The sequence below is a fragment of the Mesoplodon mirus genome (genome assembly GCF_964341445.2).
Source record: "Mesoplodon mirus genome assembly, chromosome: 11".
NCBI classification, from domain to species: domain Eukaryota; kingdom Metazoa; phylum Chordata; class Mammalia; order Artiodactyla; family Ziphiidae; genus Mesoplodon; species Mesoplodon mirus.
In genome coordinates, this window is record NC_138987.1 from 91,739,127 (window position 1) to 91,759,357 (window position 20,231).

General features: G+C 40.2%; 2 protein-coding genes across 3 annotated transcripts in view; one reads left to right on the forward strand and one right to left on the reverse strand.

The window, feature by feature from the left end:
- PLBD1 (phospholipase B domain containing 1) overlaps positions 1–14,297 on the forward strand; it is a 58,518-nt gene extending 44,221 nt beyond the window's left edge. Inside the window, exons 7-11 of the mRNA XM_082635098.1 lie at positions 5,554–5,754; positions 5,862–6,002; positions 10,806–10,991; positions 11,670–11,776; positions 14,030–14,297. Coding sequence (XP_082491224.1) covers positions 5,554–5,754; positions 5,862–6,002; positions 10,806–10,991; positions 11,670–11,776; positions 14,030–14,197 — 803 coding nt within the window. The 3' untranslated portion in view covers positions 14,198–14,297. The remainder of the gene's footprint in view (positions 1–5,553; positions 5,755–5,861; positions 6,003–10,805; positions 10,992–11,669; positions 11,777–14,029) is intronic.
- Positions 14,298–14,992: 695 nt separating this feature from the next.
- The window catches only part of ATF7IP (activating transcription factor 7 interacting protein), a 114,747-nt gene continuing 109,508 nt past the window's right edge, over positions 14,993–20,231 (reverse strand). For both annotated transcript variants that reach the window (XM_082634585.1, XM_082634584.1), the window contains exon 15: positions 14,993–19,601. In XM_082634585.1, the coding sequence (XP_082490711.1) occupies positions 19,179–19,601 (423 nt within the window). In that variant the 3' untranslated portion in view covers positions 14,993–19,178. The remainder of the gene's footprint in view (positions 19,602–20,231) is intronic.

Sequence of the window (20,231 nt, forward strand, 5' to 3'; positions counted from 1 at the left end):
CTCAACATTAAAAAAAAACCCAACTTGATTAAAAATGCACAGAAGACTTGAATAGACGTTTTTCCAGCAAGACATACAGATGGCCAACAGGCAGATGAAAAGATGCTCAAAATCATCAGTCATCAGAGAAATGCAATTAAAACCACAATGAGATATTACCTCACACCTGTCAGAATGGCATCATCAAAAAGAACACAAATGACAAATGTTGTTGAGGATGTGGAGAAAGGGAACCCTTGTACATTGTTGGTGGGAATGTAATTGGTGCAGCCACTGTGGAAAACAGGCTGGAGGTTTCTTAGAAACTTAGAACTACTGTATGACCCAGCAATTCCATTCCTGGGTATATATCAAAGAAAACAAAAACACCAACTTGAAAATATACATGCACTCCAATGTTCATAGCAGCATTATTTACAATTGTCAAGATATGGAAGCAACCTAAGTGTCCATAAACAGATAAGTGGATAAAGAAGAAGATGTGGGACACACACACACACACACACACACACACACACACACACACACACATACGATGGAATGTTACTCAGCCATAAAAAAGAAATATTGCCATTTACAGTATTACTAGAATCTTCCCTCTTGATACTGCTTTTGCTTCATTCCATAGATTTTGGTAAGCCATATTTTCATTTTCATTTGTCTCTGATTTTTTTAAATTTCTCCTTTGATATCTTTGTTGACCCAATAATTGTTCAGTAGCATGTTGCCTAGTTGCCACATATTTGTGATATTTCTGGCTTTCTTCTTGTAGTTGATCTCTAGTTTCACACTATTTTGATTAGAAAAGATGCTTGATATGATTTTAATCTTCCTAAATTTATTGAGACTTGTTTTCTGTCCCAACATATGGTCTATCCCTGAGAATGTTCCATGTGCACTTGAGAATAATGTGTATTCGGCTGCATTTGGATAGAATGTTTTATATATGTCTATCAAATCCATCTGGTCTAAGGTTCATTTAAGGCTGCTGTTTCCTTGTTGACTTTCTGTCTAGATGATCTATTCACTGATGTAAGTGGGGTATTAAAATCACCTACTAGGGCTTTCCTGGTGGCTCAGGGTTGAGAGTCCGCCTGCCGATGCAGGGGACACGGGTTCGTGCCCCGGTCCGGGAGGATCCCACATGCTGCGGAGCGGCTGGGCCCGTGAGCCATGGCCGCTGAGCCTGCGCGTCCAGAGCCTGTGCTCCGCAACGGGAGAGGCTACAACAGTGAGAGGCCCACGTACCGCAAAAAAAAAAAAAAAAAAAAAAAAAAATCACCTACTATTATTTTGTTGTCTCCCTTTAGGTATGTTAATAATTGCTTTATATATTTTGGTGCTCCTATGTTAGGTCAATATATACTAATAACTGTTATGTCTTCTTGACAAATTGTCCTCTTTACCATTACTTAATGTTCATCTTTGTCTCTTGCTACCATTTTTGCCTTGAAGTCTATTTTTTCCCATGTGAGAATGGCTACACCCACTTTCTTTTGGCTGTCATTTGCTTGGAGTATCAACTTCCATTCCTTCACTTTGAGCGTGTGTTTCTCTTTAAAGCTGAGATATGTCTCCTGGAGGCAGCATATAGTTGGGTCTTATTTTCTAATCCATCCAGTTATTCTGTGTCTTTTGATTGGTAAATTCAATCCATTCACATTTAAGGTGATCGTTGATAGATGAGGACTTAGAACTGCCATTTTATCTTTTATTTTCTGGTCGCTCTGTATCTCCATTGTTCCTTTTTTTCTTTTAACATCTTTATTGGAGTATAATTGCTTTACAATGGTGTGTTAGTTTCTGCTATATAACAAAGTGAATCAGCTATATGTATACATATATCCCCATATCTCCTCTTGCATCTCCCTCCCACCCTCCCTATCCCACCCCTCTAGGTGGTCACAAAGCCCTGAGCTGATCTCCCTGTGCTATGCGGCTGCTTCCCTCCATTGTTCCTTTTTCCTTGTGTTTCTGTCTGCCATTTTAGTATGGTGGTTTTCTATGATGTTTTTCCCAATTTCCTCTTGTTTTTATGTTTCCTCTGTCTGCTCTAGATTTATGTTTTGTGGTTACCATGAGATTTGTATGAAACCTATCATGGATAAAATTGTTCTTTTTCTGCTGATAGTATCTTATCTTCATTTGCCTACATGGGTTTCCTCCTTTTCCTCTTCCCTTTTTACATTTTTGTTGTCTTAAATTATTCCTTTTTGTGTTGTTTGTTACTAAATTAAAGTAGCTAGATTATTTTTACTGCTTTTTTCCCTTTAATCTTTATGCTGTAATTAAGTTTTTAACAACCTATTCTGATGTAGAATAAGTTGCAATTTTTCTATTCTGTCTGTCCATTTACCATTTTACTCAAAGTTTTGTGTGCAGTACTTTTCCCTTTTCATTTCAGGTAGAAGAGCTTCTTTCAACGTTTCTTTTAAGGCGCATCTAATGTTGATGAGCTCAGTCAGCTTTTGTTCGTCTGGGAACGTCTTTATTTCTCCTTCATATCTGAAGGATAACTTTGCTAAATAGAGTATTCTTGGGTGATGGTTATCTTTCAGTATTTCGAGTATGTCATTCCACTCTCTCCTGGCCTGCAGAGTTTCTGCTGAGAAGTCTGCTGATAGACTGATGGGGATTCCTTTGTAGGTTACCATCCTTTTTTCCCTGGCTGCCTTTAGAATATTCTTTCTTTGTCATTGACTTTTGAAAGTTTTAATATACTGTGTCTTGAAGAAGGTCTTTTTGTATTGAGGTAATTAGAAGTTCTCTTGGCTTCGTGGACTTGTCCATCCAGTTCCCTCCCCAGGTTTGGGAAGTCCTCAGCTATTATTTCTTTAAATAAACCCTCTGCAGTCTTCCTTCTCCCTTTTCCTTCTGGGATACCCATTACCCTAATGATGCCCTTCCTAAAAGAGTCAGATAGTTCTATAGGATTTCTTTACTTTTTAGATCTTAGTTCACTCTCCTCTTCTCCCTGTATCATCTCTAGATTTCAATCTTTCAGCTCACTAATACTCTCTTCCATGTGGTCTGCTCTATTTCCAGTGCTTTCTAATGCATCCTTCATCTCATTTATTGAGTTCTTCAGCTCCAGAATTCCTATTTGGTGCTTTTTTAAAATTTCAATCTCTTTGGTAAAGTATTCCTTCTGTTCATTAATTTCACTCCTGAGGTCATTGAACTGCCTTTCAAAGTTTTCTTGTAGCTGGTTGAGTATCTTCATGACAGCTATTTTGAATTCTCTATCAGATCACAACATTCCATGACTTTAAATTTGGTTTCTGGAGGACTGTCATTTTCTTTTTGTGGTACTGGGTTACCATGGTTCTTCATGGGGCTTGATGAGTGCTCCTCTGCCAGTGCATTTGAAGTGGTGAACGTGTTTCTTCTTTAGGTAAAGCTTTTTTTTTTTTCCCCTCACTTGATTGTAGCTATTCAATAGGTTAGTAATTAGATGCCTTTCTTTTGTTTCCCAGTAGGTGGTGCTATAGCACAAGTTTTTGGTTTCTCTTACCCGCGCTGCCTCTGGTTATTTTTGAGAGCTGGCACTTTCCACCCTCCACTGTCTGTGTCAGAGGCATTGCCTGGTGCCCTCCTTGTCACTATTTCTGTCTCCAGGGTTGTTGGTTCCTTGCTGCTGCCGGTGTTGCTGACAATGCCACCTGGGGCACAGAGATGGCAGGCACTGCCTTCCCCGTCCCTCTGGTTCCACCTACTTTATGTGTTCCAGTCCACCCACCCTTAGATGACAGATGTGTGGAACTCTCCAGCACGCTGCTGTGTTGGGCCGAGGAACCTTTGTTGAGTTATGGATGTTTTACTGATTTTACTGGTCGTAGATTGAAGGGGAGAGACAAAGGGAGTGTCTCCCACCCCCCATGACGTTGATGTCACTCTTCCAAATGGGCACATTTTAAATACATTTGATAGGATAATAAGGGTAAACTTTTCTGTGTTGTACTAAGCAATAGATCTAAATGGAATCAGAGGAAAGTGGTCATTGTTAATGTTTACGATTCAAGTGGTTACGTATTTTTTAAGTCCTGAAAGATGCTTTATTAACTGTAAGGGTTCTCTTATTTCTTGATTAAATTTAGCAAGAAGCTTACTATGACATGTTATTTGCTGGCTGACTTTCATACTGAAGTGTTTCACTTTACCCTGATCTAAAATAGTGTGCCTTCCAAAGCTACTCGTGACAGATAAGAGCAAGAAAATACAACTTTACATAGTCAAGGAACATTTGTTTCTCTTATAATGCACGTGTTTCAGGACTTTGTCCCCTCTCTGGGCCTTTTCCTTTTTTTAATCTTAAACTCTAAACTACAGAATTAAACTCCTTGACTAAAGTTTCCTATAAGACAATTTATCTTCTTTGTTCCAGAATTCTGGGTGGCCTACATTTTTTTTGTCTTCAACAAACAGCCTTGCTCTTGAATGAAAGACTACTCCTTTCATGTTAGTATTAGTCACTCACACATATTAAAGAACGCCTGCCCTCTTGTGTCCATAGAGACTGCTACAATAAGGAGTGAATTAGCAAGTTTATCATGCCAGAAGTACAGAGTTCTCTCCTGTGGAGATTTGCTACCAGAGTTTGCTCAAGGCTGCCAAGTATGGCTGTACAGTTCAAACACTGCAGAACAACCTCAGCCCAAGAGCTGAATGAACAGTCATTGAGGGACTTCCCGGTGGCACAGTGGTTAAGAATCCGCCTGCCAATGCAGGGGACATGGGTTTGAGCCCTGGTCTGGGAAGATCCCACATGCCGCGGAGCAACTAAGCCCGTGCACCACAACTACTGAGCCTGCGCTCTAGAGCCCGTGAGCCACAACTACTGAGCCCGTGCGCCTAGAGCCCATGCTCCGCAGCAAGAGAAGCCACTGCAATAAGCCCACGCACCACAACGAAGAGTAGCCCCCGCTCGCCGCAACTAGAGAAAGCCCGTGCACAGCAACAAAAACCCAACACAGCCAAAAATAAAAACAAACAAATAAATTTATTTAAAAAGAAGACTTGTGGCTCCGCTGATTTTCCAACATTTGTAAAACACATTGACCCAGAGTGCCAAAACCATGTTCACTTTTATAAATGTAGATACTTTTTCTACTTAAAAAAATTATGTAGACTCATTACATAAAATTTGGAAAATACAGAAAAGGAGAAAGAAAGAAGGCATCCGTATTCTTACTATTCAACAATGAATCCTGCTAATATCTCCCCCTAATTAAAAGTTCTCCTGGAAAATTCTAGCAAGTGAGGATCTACTCTGTTTGTCATTTTGGAAACTTGGAATAGTCCTGATTTAATGTATTCTTGTCATCCCAAATCATAAAATCAAAAAATTTCAATGGCAAATCCAGGGATGGAGGTCCCCTGGCACCTTTAGAAACGGCAGTTGAGTAACTGCCACAGAGGGGAACCAAAGCTGGGAGAGGATAATAATAATGGACACTGCAAAATGCATTGTGTACACAAAGCTCTGTGCTAACACTGATGCCTCAATATTTTGCATATGTGTTATGCTGATTTGTATATTCGTGTTTCCTGTAGGGTTTTTGGAGTCTCTGGATGACTTTTACCTTCTCAGCAGTGGTTTGGCATTGCTGCAGACCACAAACAGCGTGTATAATAAAACCCTACTGCAGCACGTGGTACCCCAGTCTCTCCTGGCCTGGCAAAGAGTCCGGGTGGCCAATATGATGGCAAACGGAGGCAAGCAGTGGGCAGAGGTCTTTTCAAAATACAACTCTGGTAAGTGGCCCTGCAGAATAACTTTTAGGCATGTATGTACGTTTAGATCTGGAGTTAACCAGTAGAGCCATACCCATGCCCTGTCTTCATGTCTCCCGATATTTCAGGCACGTATAATAATCAGTACATGGTCCTGGACCTGAAGAAGGTAAATCTGAACTACAGCCTTGATAAAGGCACTCTGTACATTGTGGAGCAAATTCCGACATATGTAGAATATTCTGAACAAACCGACGTTCTGCGGACAGGTATTTTCTTCATGTTAGAAGTCTGGAAGTCTGATGTGTGTGTGTGTGTGTGATGGGTAATATGTGCTGTGTGAATGTATGATGCGGGGAGTATATGGTGGGGAAGGAAGGAGGGGAATGCCGTTGCTAGTCACACAGGGAAAGAATGACCAGGGTCAGCACAACATGTAAAACCTGTACCTCAAACCCTTACGTGACAGCATAATCTACCCTTATGCGTAGACTGGGACAAAGCCAGGCATTCACAATCTTATGACTACTCATGGTTCCAATATTACCTTCTCTCCTGGGTTCCCAAGTAAAACTTTTAGTTCAGCAACTATTTATGGGAGTGCTACTCCGGCCCAGGGACTGGAAAAGTGTGGATGTAGAATCCCCAACACACAGTCTGATAGGGAAGCAAGGCACCTAAAGAAGCTATTAGAACCCAGAAAGCAAACAGCAGTGATAAGCTCTGGTGTAGCAAACCTGGTGGTGACGCTGTCAGTGGGAGGGATGAGAGAAGGCGGTTTTGGAGGGCAAGGTCACAGCCCAGACGTTGGAAGTACTGGTTTTGGAGTCACGTTGCCTTGATTTGACTATCTGTTCCTCAAAATCTTATCCACTCTCTCCAAGCCTCACTTTCTTCATCTGTAAAACCTGACAGTAATGGTACAGGTCCCTAGTCAACTTATTTGTAATTACAAAATCTCAAAACTCTAAAACTAAAAGTTCTTTGTTCCTTTGTTTTTTGTCCTAGCTCACTTGTGGTAGCAAAATATGACCTGATCTGAACTCACTCGGTAGCAAAAACTAACTTAAACTATTTATAGTCTCTATTTATTTCCTCTCCTCTGAAGAGAATGTATACATCAGGCTACAGAGTTTATCAATGTCTTTGACTATGAGGGGCTCCCCACAGAGACTGCAACATCATCTGTAATTTACACACCATTGCTGTTGTAAAATCTGGAAAACCCTGAATCCTGAAACACATCTGGCCTCCAAGAGTTTTGCGATGTGGGAGTGTAGACCTTTGCAATTTTCACAGGGTTGTCATGATAATTCACTGAGATAATTTTTGTCGATTCTTTTTTTTTTTTTTTTTTGCGGTACGCGGGCCTCTCACTGCTGTGGCCTCTCCCGTTGCGGAGCACAGGCTCCAGACGCGCAGGCTCAGCGGCCATGGCTCACGGGCCCAGCCGCTCCGTGGCATGTGGGATCTTCCCAGACTGGGGCACGAACCCGTGTCCCCTGCATCGGCAGGCGGACTCTCAACCACTGCGCCACCAGGGAAGCCCAATTTTTATCAATTCTTGAGCACATTGCCGACACTTAGCAAGTCCTAACATCTTGCATTGAACGTAGGGCTCAGCACACATAAGAAGTCCTCACTGAATATTTGTTAAATAAATGAAAGAGAAGATGATGTCTGCGTGGAGGTTTACAGGCTAGAAAGGAGCTCAGCAATTTGATAAGGGGACAAGGTCAAACAAATAGAGGCATGAAGACCATGGTGTGAAGGAGAAACTATTAGCCCAAGACAGCTAGAGAGAAGGCTGTGACACGGAAGATAGGTGGTCAGGGGAAAATACAGCCTTTGGATCCTGCTGAGCAGTCAGTTTAGCCTTTATAGAAAGTCCAGAGATAGATAAACCCGTGAACCTATGGTCACCTAATCTACGACAAAGGAGGCAAGAATATAAAATGGAGAAAAGACAGCCTCTTCAATAAGTGGTGCTGGGAAAACTGGGCAGCTACATGTAAAAGAATGAAATTAGAACACTCCCTAACAGCACACACAAAAATAAATTCAAAATGGATTAAAGACCTAAATGTAAGACTGGACACTATAAAACTCTTAGAGGAAAACATAGGCAGAACACTCTATGACATAAATCGCAGCAAGATCTTTTTTGACCCACCTCCTAGAGTAATGGAAATAAAAACAAAAATTTAAAAATGGGATCTAATTAAACTTAAAAGCTTTTGCACAGCAAAGGAAGCCATAAGAAAAACAACCCTCAGAATGGGAGAAAATATTTGCAAACGAAGCAACCGACAAGGGATTAATTTCCAAAATATACAAACAGCTCATGCAGCTCAATGTCAAAAAAGCAAACAACCCAATCAAAAAATGGGCAGAAGACCTAAATAGACATTTCTCCAAAGAAGACATACAGATGGCCAAAAAAAGCACATGAAAAGATGCTGAACATCACTAATTATTAGAGAAATGCAAATCAAAACTACAATGAGGTTATTACACCAGTCAGAATGTCCAACATCAAAAAATCTACAAACAGTAAATGCTGGAGAGGGTGTGGACAAAAGGGAACCCTCTTGCACTGTTGGTGGGAATGTAAATTGGTGCAGCCACTATGGAGAACAGTATGGAGGTTCCTTAAAAAAGGAAAAATTAGCCTTTATCCTTTAGAAAACTGGAGTCTGAAAAGGGAGAACAGACAGGTCAGAGAGAAGACAGGAGGAGAATTAGGAAACTGTTGAAATAGATCAGCTGAGAGATGAGAAAGAACAGAACCAAGATAAGGTATGGATCCTGGGGATCAGGGCTGGTCCATTTCCCAGGTCCTCGAATCCATTTTGTAACGACACCCAGAGGGAACCGCCTCACTCCAGGGTGGCTCCTGCCAGCTAAATGCATATAATGTGCATAAAACAATTAATTAAGGTGGAAACTTCAATTGCCAAGAAGATCAGATGCTACCAAGTAGCGGACCTACCTCCTCCTCTTGTTGGAAAATCCACCTGAGAAGTCAAATCATTAGGTGGTTACTTGTTGGTTGGCATGGCAGTTCAAAACTGAGAACAAACTTAAGAACCTAGCTGTCTGACTTGGTCCTAATAATAATAATAATAGGAAGCCGCTGATTATATGATGGAAGCTTCAGGTTCTTTGCAATCCCATTCCTAGATCCCATGAAGAAATCTACCCTGGGACTAAAATAAGTTGATGCTGATCTGTCTGTAGTTTGTTGGGTTTTGTTTTCCCCCAGAGGCAAGAAGAACACAGAGTTAAATTCACTGAGTGTCTACTGTATACTTGACATACCTTTTACTTATATTCTTTTGTTTGACCTTCATAACATATTTCCAGATAAGTAGTATTGTTACCATCTTACTGTAAGGGAAGAAAGGCTCAGAAAGAAACGTGATTTTCCTAAATAATTAAGCAATATCATATAGCCATTAAAAAAAAAAAAAAAAAGTCCCGCAAACCTCCTAGTATTTGGAAGCAGCTGTGATACGTCGATAGAAGCCCCGGGTGTTTTTAGTCAGAAGGAAGGCATTCGACCTCTCTGAACCTCTGTTTCTTCCTTTAGAAGGAGGGATGTAATATGTATACATCAGCCGGTATTGTGATATTATATGAGATACTCTATTTTAAATCCTTTTTTAGTCATGAAGCTTTATGAAAATGTGAAGTATAAAGCAGCAATTTTTTTTTTTTTTTTTTTGCGGTACGCGGGCCTCTCACTGCTGTGGCCTCTCCCGCTACGGAGCACAGGCTCCGGACGCTCAGGCTCAGCGGCCATGGCTTATGGGCCCAGCTGCTCCGCGGCATGTGGGATCTTCCCGGACCGGGGCACGAACCCGTGTCCCCTGCATCGGCAGGCAGACTCTCAACCACTGCGCCACCAGGGAAGCCCTAAAGCAGCAATTTTTTATTATTCATTTGAGCTATTCACATAGAGAACTATAATTATAAAAGTTAATATTCATCTAGTGCTCACCAAGTACCAGACCCTGTTATAAGCTACTCCATCTGTTTGAACTCATTTAACGCTCACAGTGATCCTTATAAGGTAAGTACTATCCTTGTTCACATTTTATAGATGAAGACACTGAGGCACAGAGAGGTTAAAAAATTCGTATAAGGTCACATACCTAATAATGGCAGGACCAGGCTTAAGATCCAGGCAGTCTAGCTCCCAAGTTGTATAACCTAGGTACACTGCAATAATAAATGTGACTTTTAGCCTGCACTTTCAATGTTGTCTTTATCTCAGTTCTTCCTGATGCTGGCTGGCTCTGTGCCCCAGAATCAACAAGGTTGAATGTCTTGTCATTTGTTTTCTCTTAATAACTTCACCCCCGAGTCGGGGAATCCTATAAAACAGTAAGAAGGGAAAAAGGCAGACAAGGGCTAAGAGAATATGGGAGTGGGAATTAATCCCTGAATGGGGAAGGTTGACTGACTGTCCTATAGGCAATACCCTAGGCCACTGTAATCTGAGCTGTTCCCGAAATGTTGATTTTACTAAAGGTGTGTCACATGTTTGACGCCTAGTGACGTTGGCACACTGAAGCTTTGAATGAAGCTGAGCCTTTATGAATGTTTAGCGTCAGAGGAGTTAAATGCCTACTGGAACCTTAAAGACCATCTCCTTCACATTACCCTCACATTAAGAACTCTTCCTTTCCCTCCTCCTGCTAAAAAAAGGGGTTGGGGGAAATGAGGTTAACTGCCTAAGGTCCAGTTATTCAACCCTGAGCCTAGAATTCAGATTATCTTCTGCTTAATAGATTGCTTTAAGAATTTGGGGTGAAAAACCAAAGAATCCTGATGCTCTTCTTCCCCTAATGGAATAATCTAGAGGTACACCGAGTCTGTAAATTTCAAAGGATCTGTTTGATTGCCAGGGTTCACAGTCATTATTTTCTATGTAGTATCATTTTGTAATTACACAGCTGTGCCAATTTTCAAAAGAAAGTACCACGAATGACATTTATTTTGTTTCCTCTCTCTTCCGTCTTCCTCCCTGTCCATCCCACCCTTCCCTCCCTTCCATTCCAAATTAGGATACTGGCCCTCCTACAACATTCCTTTCCATGAAAAAATCTACAACTGGAGTGGCTATCCAATGTTGGTTAAGAAGCTGGGTTTGGACTATTCTTATGATCTGGCTTCACGAGCCAAAATCTTCCGGCGTGACCAAGGGAAAGTGACTGATATGGAATCCATGAAATATATCATGCGATACAACAGTACGTAGCACATTTCTCAAGAATCATTCTTCAAAACTCCTTTGCTTCCCCATGGATAAAGAATCCATGTAATTTTATCATCTCTGTACTAAAAGGAATTATAAGAAGTTATTGAATTATTTAGTATTCAGTTGATACTACGCATATTATACACACAACAAATAGAATTTTGTCCTCTTTTATAAAAATGATAGGGAAGAAGAGTCTACATACTTTTTTAACTGAAAGAGTTATATGTAAAACACAGAAGAAAGAACCCATGTAGGGTACTTTTTTTACCCTACCATCCCAAACACAGATTTCCTTCCAAGGAGAAAAGCAGCTACTAAAATCACAATTATTCATAAACACTTTATTTTTGATGAACAGTATCGAGTCAGATTTGTATTTATTTTGTTTTAAAAAAATGTAGGTACATTTGTCCTCTGTTACCTCTCTTCCATCCGTTCTTCACTGTGCAAGGTTCTTGAGACCAGGCTGAGCCTGGAGCAGGGGACTTGCGGTTGCCTCTTCCCAGTACAAGTCGGAGGTGACTTCTGTATATGGGAGCAGGCTGGGCCGAGGAGGTCTCTGGGGTATATGCTCTGATCATCTGGGCTTTAACAGGTCCAGTTTACTGTGGATAAGTGGATCTCAGAATGGTCAGTGCTCACTCTTTTCCCCATCACTGTTTCCTAGATTACAAGAACGATACTTACAGTAAAGGTGATCCCTGCAATACCATCTGCTGCCGTGAGGACCTGAACTCACTTAATCCAAGTCCTGGAGGTTGCTATGACACCAAGGTAACACGCTATTGGTTGTTTTGTGTTTTTTAAAACTTTTTGTTTTATACTGGAGTATAGCCAATTAACAGTGTTGCTATAGTTTCAGGCGCACAGCAAAGTGACTCAGCCATACATAACATGTATCCATTCTCCCCCAAACTCCCCTGCCATCCAGTCGCTATTGGTTTTTGAATTTAATTTCCACCAGTACCTAGGCCTTTTCAAAGGCAGAGCTGCAGAGGTTTTTGTGGTATAAAATACAATAAGGTCTCTAAACACAAACTCAGTTCAGGAATCAGCTTTTTCAGAGATTCTGGTGGTAGGTCCTATTGCCTAACTTCTAGTTCCTGCTCGGCCACTCAGCTGTAAGCCACATAATCCTTTTTTTTTTTTTTTTTTTTTTTTGCGGTATGCAGGCCTCTCACTGTTGCAGCCTCTCCCGTTGCGGAGCACAGGCTCCGGACGTGCAGGCTCAGCAGCCATGGCTCACAGGCCCAGCCGCTCCGCAGCACGTGGGATCTTCCCGGACCGGGGCACGAACCCATGTCCCCTACATTGGCAGGCAGACTCTCAACCACTGCACCACCAGGGAAGCCCAATTACATAATCTTTTATGCTTCTGTTTCCTCATCTGAAAAATGGAAATAAGAGTACTTGCCTCAAGAGTTGTTGTGAAGAATCAACATTTAATAGCTATAAAATGTTCACAACGGTACTTAGTGGGTTGTTTGTAAATGTACACAATGATGATGATGATAGTGATATTGTGAGGCTTTAAGGTTTACCAGACCAGCCCAAAGTCCAAAGAACATATTGAGAGCAGTGTGATTTCATGTTACACAGGAATTGAATGTAGCTGAAGGAACAAGTATTGGACCAGATGCTCAAGCAATAAAGAGTTTTCACTATGCTCGAATTGTTAAGTGCTGTTAACACGTCTCACAATATAGGTAATAAAAAGTTTGCAGTGGGGCCGAAGCCCACTCATATAGGCTTGTGAGAACCAGTTGTTAAAATAGTTGACACCATGTTGATAGCTTGAAGTGGTGGAATATTTACATCATGGAAATCAGCAAACACTACAAATTGGGGTCTTTTTTCCTCAGAGAGCTACTTCGTTAAAAATTGACCAGCACACTACTGGATTTGGGATGTCCAAGGTTGTGAGTTAGCCATCTGGTTGGTGGAAGGAATCATTCTACCACATCCTTTTGCACTTTTGGCTTGGGCATGTGTTTTTCATTTGCATCTCCAGTCCTAAATTCTAGAAGAAATCTGTTACAAGCGAGTTAACTGTTCTATCTGAAGCTCTGGTAACTGTAAGAATGCCAAACCCCCCCATACATTATTTTTTCTGTCAGCTTCATGTCTAAACAGAAGATGCTTTAGAATAGTTTGAGCCAAGCTTTAGCCTTAATGACTCTCAAAATGTTGTGTAAGAAAAATTTAGTGGATGTAGCGAGCCTGGCACACATGAAGCCCCAGTGAATGCTTTTGCATTTATTTCTTTTTAATGGCATTTGCAAACATTCAGTAAAGTGTGTGAAAAGTGTTATATCCATTCCAGAACACACAAAGAGAATTACTTGAACTGGGGAGAACCCAAGCCAAGCTTCCATCTGCCAAATTTTACTTTCTTCAGGAGACAAGAGCCTGCCAGTTTTTCATCAAGAACGTCTCTGTTGAAGCATATACTTTAAAAATATCATTTCTCTTGAGCCATTTTGAATATGAGGAAAATCAGAAGTTATGAGACATTTCCTGCTTTCCCCTCTGAGCTTAAGATCTGCAGCTACCCAACGTTCAAGTGTTTTGAAGAACCACGGACCTCACTTTTCATCGAGTTCCTTCTACTTTAATAGTTGTTAGTGTCCTGATTAATAACAACTTTTACTGAGGAATTAATCTATTCCAGGCACTGCTTCAAGTATTTGCTCTGATTAATCCTCATGACAACTCTTCTATGAAGCAGAGTTTTTTACAAATGAGAAAACGGAGTCAAAATACGTTTTGGAGCTAGAATTCCGAAATGAGTAACCCGATTCCCGATCTCACACTTTTGGCGGTTAATTTAACACACTTCTACTAGGTGCACATCTGAATGCCAGACGGATACAGAAGAGCATTATTGTGGAAGCTTGTAAGATTTTATTTGAAGGGGAGCTAATATTGTGACTTTGGACAAAGAGCAGGAACAACAACTACAACAGGTATGTAGTCTAGCTTTTTCCCAATGGTTTCCTAAAATGCCCCCCTCTTCTCCCTTTGCAGGTGGCAGATATCTACCTGGCATCCAAGTACACAGCCTATGCCATTAGTGGGCCCACAGTACAAGGTGGCCTCCCTGTTTTTCACTGGAGCCGTTTCAACAAAACTCTCCATGAGGGCATGCCAGAGGCCTACAACTTTGATTTTATTACCATGAAACCAATTCTGTAACTTGACATAAAATGGAGGGAGATGAGCTATCAAGGGCACTATTTTAACTACGTTTTCCCATTCAGAATTAGTCTTAATAAAATATATTCAATCCAGTCTATCACTTTCATTTTCTACTGCCAATTTTGTCATTTTTAAAACCAGCATTTACTATAGGGTGGAGCACTGTAGAAGAAAACATTACATATGATGGATGACAATACCGTTTTAGCACACAAGCTTATACACAAGAAAGTATGGCAGAAACTGCTCCGTCGCTCACCAAAATCCATTCTCTGCTTTTAAGCCTGGCCCCGCAGACCACACCTCCCAGGCTGCCTTGGGCAGCTGTGCCACGTGGCAGAGTTCTCGCGAGTGGATTCTTCCCAGGCCTGGCCCCTAACAGCCTGTACTGCTCATGCTCTTTCCCCTTCTCCCAGCTGGATGTGCTTGATGACAAAGCCCTAGGGGGTGGTGGGACCTCCAGTAGGAATACTCCAGTAGTGTTCTTTTTCTGGTCATTAAGAAGCAACAGCTGAGTCTTTTTCTGGCACAGGATAGGCACATAATATAGCAAACTTTAATGTTGTCTCCCATTAGTTAAAAGCAGCATATCTAATCTGGGAGCAACTCTGCATAACAAACTTTTCTTTCAAAGCTGGAGAACTGTATGTGGTTTGAGTACTGTGGTACTGTCAAGTTAAACGAACCATACTGAACAGTGTAACAGTGACTCTTAACAAGGTGAAAGACTCCCAAAAGAAAAAAAAAAACACAAGGGCTGAGAATAATCGGAATGAATCAGAGTACACAGGATGTTAAAAACCCAGTAGTTTATTTCAAAGTATAAATTTCAGGCTTGCTGAACAAAATCCCACTACAGTTAACACTTATACAGACAACATTCTACTGTACATTTAAAAAAGAAAAACCCCACAAAAACCTTCAAAACCTAATAAAAATAGGGCAACTTGCTATAGCCCAGTTTCTATTAGACATTAGGAAGGTCTTACATTGTCTTATTATTTACACTTTCAACTGCAATAAAGAAAAATCAGGATGCAAGTTTACTACAAAGGAATTATTTTTATATTTAAGTTTGAAATGGTTGATAAAACACTAAAGCCAGGATTTCCCAAAAGGTGTTTGATTGCCCAGTTACCTTATTTACAAACAAAATTTTTTTAAAAGATGGCAATTAAATATAAATGATGGGTATTAACTGACCCTACAAATAAAAAAAAATGCAAAACTTATTTAGCATGATAAAATAATTTGACCAGAAGACAAAGCATGTATTTGTATCATCCTGTCCCTCCCCACTGGCTGGCTCAAGGGGAATAAGTTTTAGGAATTGGATAAACCTGCTGCACTAACAAAACTCCTTATAGGAATTGTTCTTTCTTTGTGTGTGTGTCCCAAAATTTTTAAAAAGGGGAGGGAGCATCATTTGCCCAGTAAATAGTAAGGCAGGCAGAATCATACATTGGTTTTAGATAGAGTTATTTTCAATAATCTAATACTGGGACATGGTTTTTCTGGAAATTAAAATAAAACAGGCCGATGATAAAGCTAAAGTAATGAATAAATCATAGGATACTGAAATAGCCCAAGAAGGAAAGTCCCGGAGAACACTTGGAAGTGTTTGCCGTAACCTACTGTGCTAAGATCACAGTGTATAAAAGAGAGGAGGATACCACAGGCATTATTTTGTTAATCTTGTACAGTACTGGAAAATTCGCAGAACAAGACAAAAGTGTATGCAGTATTAACACCTTGCTGCATAAATGATCATTTTGAAAGTGTAAGCAAAAGAGCAAACAACAAAAAAAAACTACGTTAACACTTAATCCAATACAGCAAGAGAACTGTATGGTGCGGCCCGCCTAAGGAGTTCTGCTGACAGGTGGTCCTAAGATTCCAAGCTCCTTGCTTTAGGTCATTTTTTCCAATTAAACCTTTCATTTACTATCTGGCAATGGGGGTCAGGAGAGTGGGGAACACCTCTCTGAGGCAAATGGTATCCCAATCAACACTTACCCAGGAAGAAAGCTCTACGCTTCACTTCTCTCATAAACTTCTACTGTGTTAAACAGCACATAGTTTTCTGCATATTTTAAAAAGTGAGTCCAGAGAAAGAGGGATATAGTTACCTCATAAAGTTACCTGTTAACAACAGATGTCTTTGTATGTAATTTATAAATTTACTGGCAAGAACATAATTTTAAAATGTGAGGCTTACACTTAAAACAGGGTGAAGATTACTCTGACAAAGTGCAAAGTAGAGAGTAATAAACATCACAGTTACCTTTAAATGTCATATAAACATCCTGTATTTCAGGTTGAAGTATCAGAAGTTTCCAGGATTTCCAATAAGGCAATACTTACACAAGTATTGTCAGGCTAAAAAGGTAGCAAACTTGCATTCCCAAAATGGGATTATCAAGCTTATTTATAACACTCTGTGAAAAGATATTGTGAAATTAAAAAAAAGGTACCATGGAGTGTGAACTGCTATTAAAAAAATCTGTAACCAGTAGCTATTTCTAGTTGAGTCCTCCATTCTCTGTCCCCAAAGAAACAAACCAAACAAAAAGAAAGCACTCCTCAACATTAAAACCTGCCCCAAATAAAAGCCTAGAGTTCTAGCCTAGCACCCATAAGTAACTCCAATATAGCTGTTGCCTATAAATCCCATGGCAGGCTAACTGAAGGAGACCATCTTATAATATCTTTTCCCTCAAATAATCACAAATTCTCTTTGTACCTTCCCTCCACCACCTGTAATAAACAGTTTTATTTTACTGTAGAAAATTATTTTTAGGGTTACTATTTAAGTATTTTTTTTTTCTCTGACAGAAATGACACAATATAGGCTAAAATTATATTTTCATTCTACTGGGCTTTCTTCACCTGATTATATAATGCTATGAAAGCTTTAAAAAAAAAAGGGATTAGTGAATATAAATAAAAAACGTTCACCAAGGGAACCTTTCTAGGCTAGGTAAGCAAATTATTATCAAGTGACCACAAAACCGGTCAATAAAGAACAATTTTGAACGTGGGCTTTCTATTCTGTAGACAGGAATGATCTTGAACACGTAATCAAAACTGCAACCATTGCAGGTAAAAACATATACATGCAGATACACGATAGGTGCTCACACACATCTAGAAGATCATCAATTTCTCCCTTTAAAGTTTTAATTGGCATGACATTGGCAACTTCTTTACCATCATCATTAGTCCAAGAATGAGTAACGTCTACATAGTTGGTTGGCAAATAACGATTAGTGGAAACTTTCTTATTGTGGTCTCATTTTCTGAAAGCAAAAGGAAGATTTTGGATTTACTTTTGGCAGTCTGTAGGCTTTCTTCAGCATCAATCAAACTTCACACCCAACATGACAGTACACTGACCGGTAAAAGTCTCTAAAGAGTTTCTTTACAACTAGAATGCTTCCTTATTACAAGCCACCGAAGTTGCAAACAAAGCAGCAATAATATTGAAGCCATAGCTCCCGCTTTATAATTCCAGGAAAAATGAATGACTAACTTATTTAAGAAGGTAGGAGTATGAATTCAAATATGATATGGGAAGATGACTTGAAAATTTGTTTCACAAACGCCACAAATTCCTTTCCAAGTATGGCCAACCACACTCTCACCCCCCAAATTACACCAGCTCTCCTGTCTTAAGCTATCTACGCTCAAACACGTACCTGATACCACGTATAGCTGGCACTCATAATGAAAATCCATGACCTCAGCTGAACTTGATTAAAACTTTGAAGAACAACAGAGATGCACAGAAGTTATATCTAATTGTTACATAAAATGACTCCAAAGGATATACTTTAAAATCCTATCCAAAGCTGACATACAGTAAATCAGACAAAACTTAGCACCATCAAAACAAAGTTAAAAGATTAAGACAGGAAGAATGATAGGAGAATAAAGAAGAAATGGAGCTTTCCCTTTGATAGTTTACTCACTGTATTTTGTGAATTTTACTATTTACTTCCTTTGAAAGAATACTATGCTTTGGGTGATAAGGTACAACTAGAATTGCTTTCATCATCTCTAAAACCTTGTGCAACACAGATACCAAAATATATTTGAAGGAAAATTTTCTTATACAACGTGGTCCAAAAATAAAAAGCATTTATATTCTTGGAAGAAAAGAGCAAGTCAAATTTTTGGAGTTAAATGTAGTGATGTCACTGATGAGACTATTTATAAAAGGCTTGGTCTAAAATTTACTTGAGGGAGATGTGCTACGTTTGGTGGAGATAAAGGAGAAATGAGGGTGAAAGGCTGTCAGGGAAGAGTAAATAATAACGGACAAATGGCCCTGTTTACTTTTGTCGTTAATCTCTAAGGCACAAAATAAATGGAAAAACCAGATTAGAAAAGGGAGGGCCCATTGCAGATCTTTTTCATCTAACTGACAACCCAGGAGAGACAAAAGAAAAGATGAACAGATCCTTTCCTGTGTTCAAATTAACCTATTTTAAACTATTTAACCATTTTGCTTTTTATTTTTTCTTTGGGTTCCATTTAGATTCAGTTTAAATCACTTATCTATGAACCTACAGATCTCTGAGAAGCAGAATCATGCCAGATACATACCTCAAATCCTTTGATCTACTTACTTCACACTGGAAGAGAGGTAAATTTGAGAATGAAAATGGGAGATTCCACTGCAATAAACATATAAATACAGAAAAGCACAAACACCCACACATATACCCCAGCCTCAAAACTAAATAAAGCAAGGTGCACATTTACATTTCAAAACCTTGAAGCTTGAATTGTTCAGGAAAAGATTCTGCTTTATGGACTGAGTTTACTCTGATTATAAACAAATGTAATGTATATACACATCTGTCCAAGAAATCTTGCACAGTGTGGATCTTACAATGGGTTTCATGCACAAGATTAAAGCGAGACCCAAAAGTGGAACTTTTGAAGAAAGAGGAAGAGATAAAGGCTCCAAGGTTTAACTGCTCTGGGAAGAAGAGATCACATCCGTTGACTGAGGGTCACAGAAAGGTCCAAAACGTCCATAAATATCCTTGGCTCGTACTGCAAAGTAGTATTTGCTTCCAGATACAAACTGGGTGAGAGTGCATGCCATGGGCAAGGGAAGCGCCTTTACTTCTCCAATCTTCTTCCACTGGGAGGGCACAGTGGCACTGGGCTCCTCATGGTAGGCATACAGGTGGTAGCTGTCGACGGCGGCACAGCTTCTGTCCACCTCGAGGACGCTCCAGGACAGCACGATGCCGTTTTGACTCTGCACCCGGGCTAACTTCAAGTGCGGCTTCTGAGGCGGAGACGTGCTGGCGGCCTCTGGGGGCAGGCGCTGCGGCTGCGGGGCTTCTGGTAAGGGCGCCGGGTGCACAGGGCGTGAGGGGGGCTCCTAGAGGAGGAAGAGGCATGCCAGTTTATAATGGCCACCAAGAGGGCCGCTGCTGAAGGCAGAGCACAGCATCCTAGAGAACATTTAGAGGGGCTTCACCTTGCACCAAGGACCCTGGGAGACACCAGACCCCATGCCATTTCTGGCAAGTTCTAGTTGATGATCTGTAACCAGTAACGCCCCGCACAATGAGAGCTAAGGTTCCTCCCACTCTACGTTCGAGGTCTAAAATCCTGAGTTTTCCTTGGGAAACAAAAGCCCTTGCTGATGGAACATCATCTTGATAAAAACTGAAATAAGCATCTACTTCTAACAAAATAATTTATGATTTGATGATCTGTACTACAGATACTTATTTTAATATAACATTTTTAAATAACGTGCGGAAGTCTATCATGTAAAATTTGAGTATCAACTCTACTTTCATTTTCAAACTGCTTTTCCATATAAAGACAACAGCGTATTCTTATAAGTAAGCACATTTAACGCTGAATGTATATTTTGTTCTCGGTCAGCACGAAAAAGGTGACATTTATATTGAACTGTGAAAGATAGAATTTAGAAATGTAGAAATAGTCACGGACCTTTCTGCCAGTAGGTAAAAGCATGAGCAAGGGCATGGGGACAGGC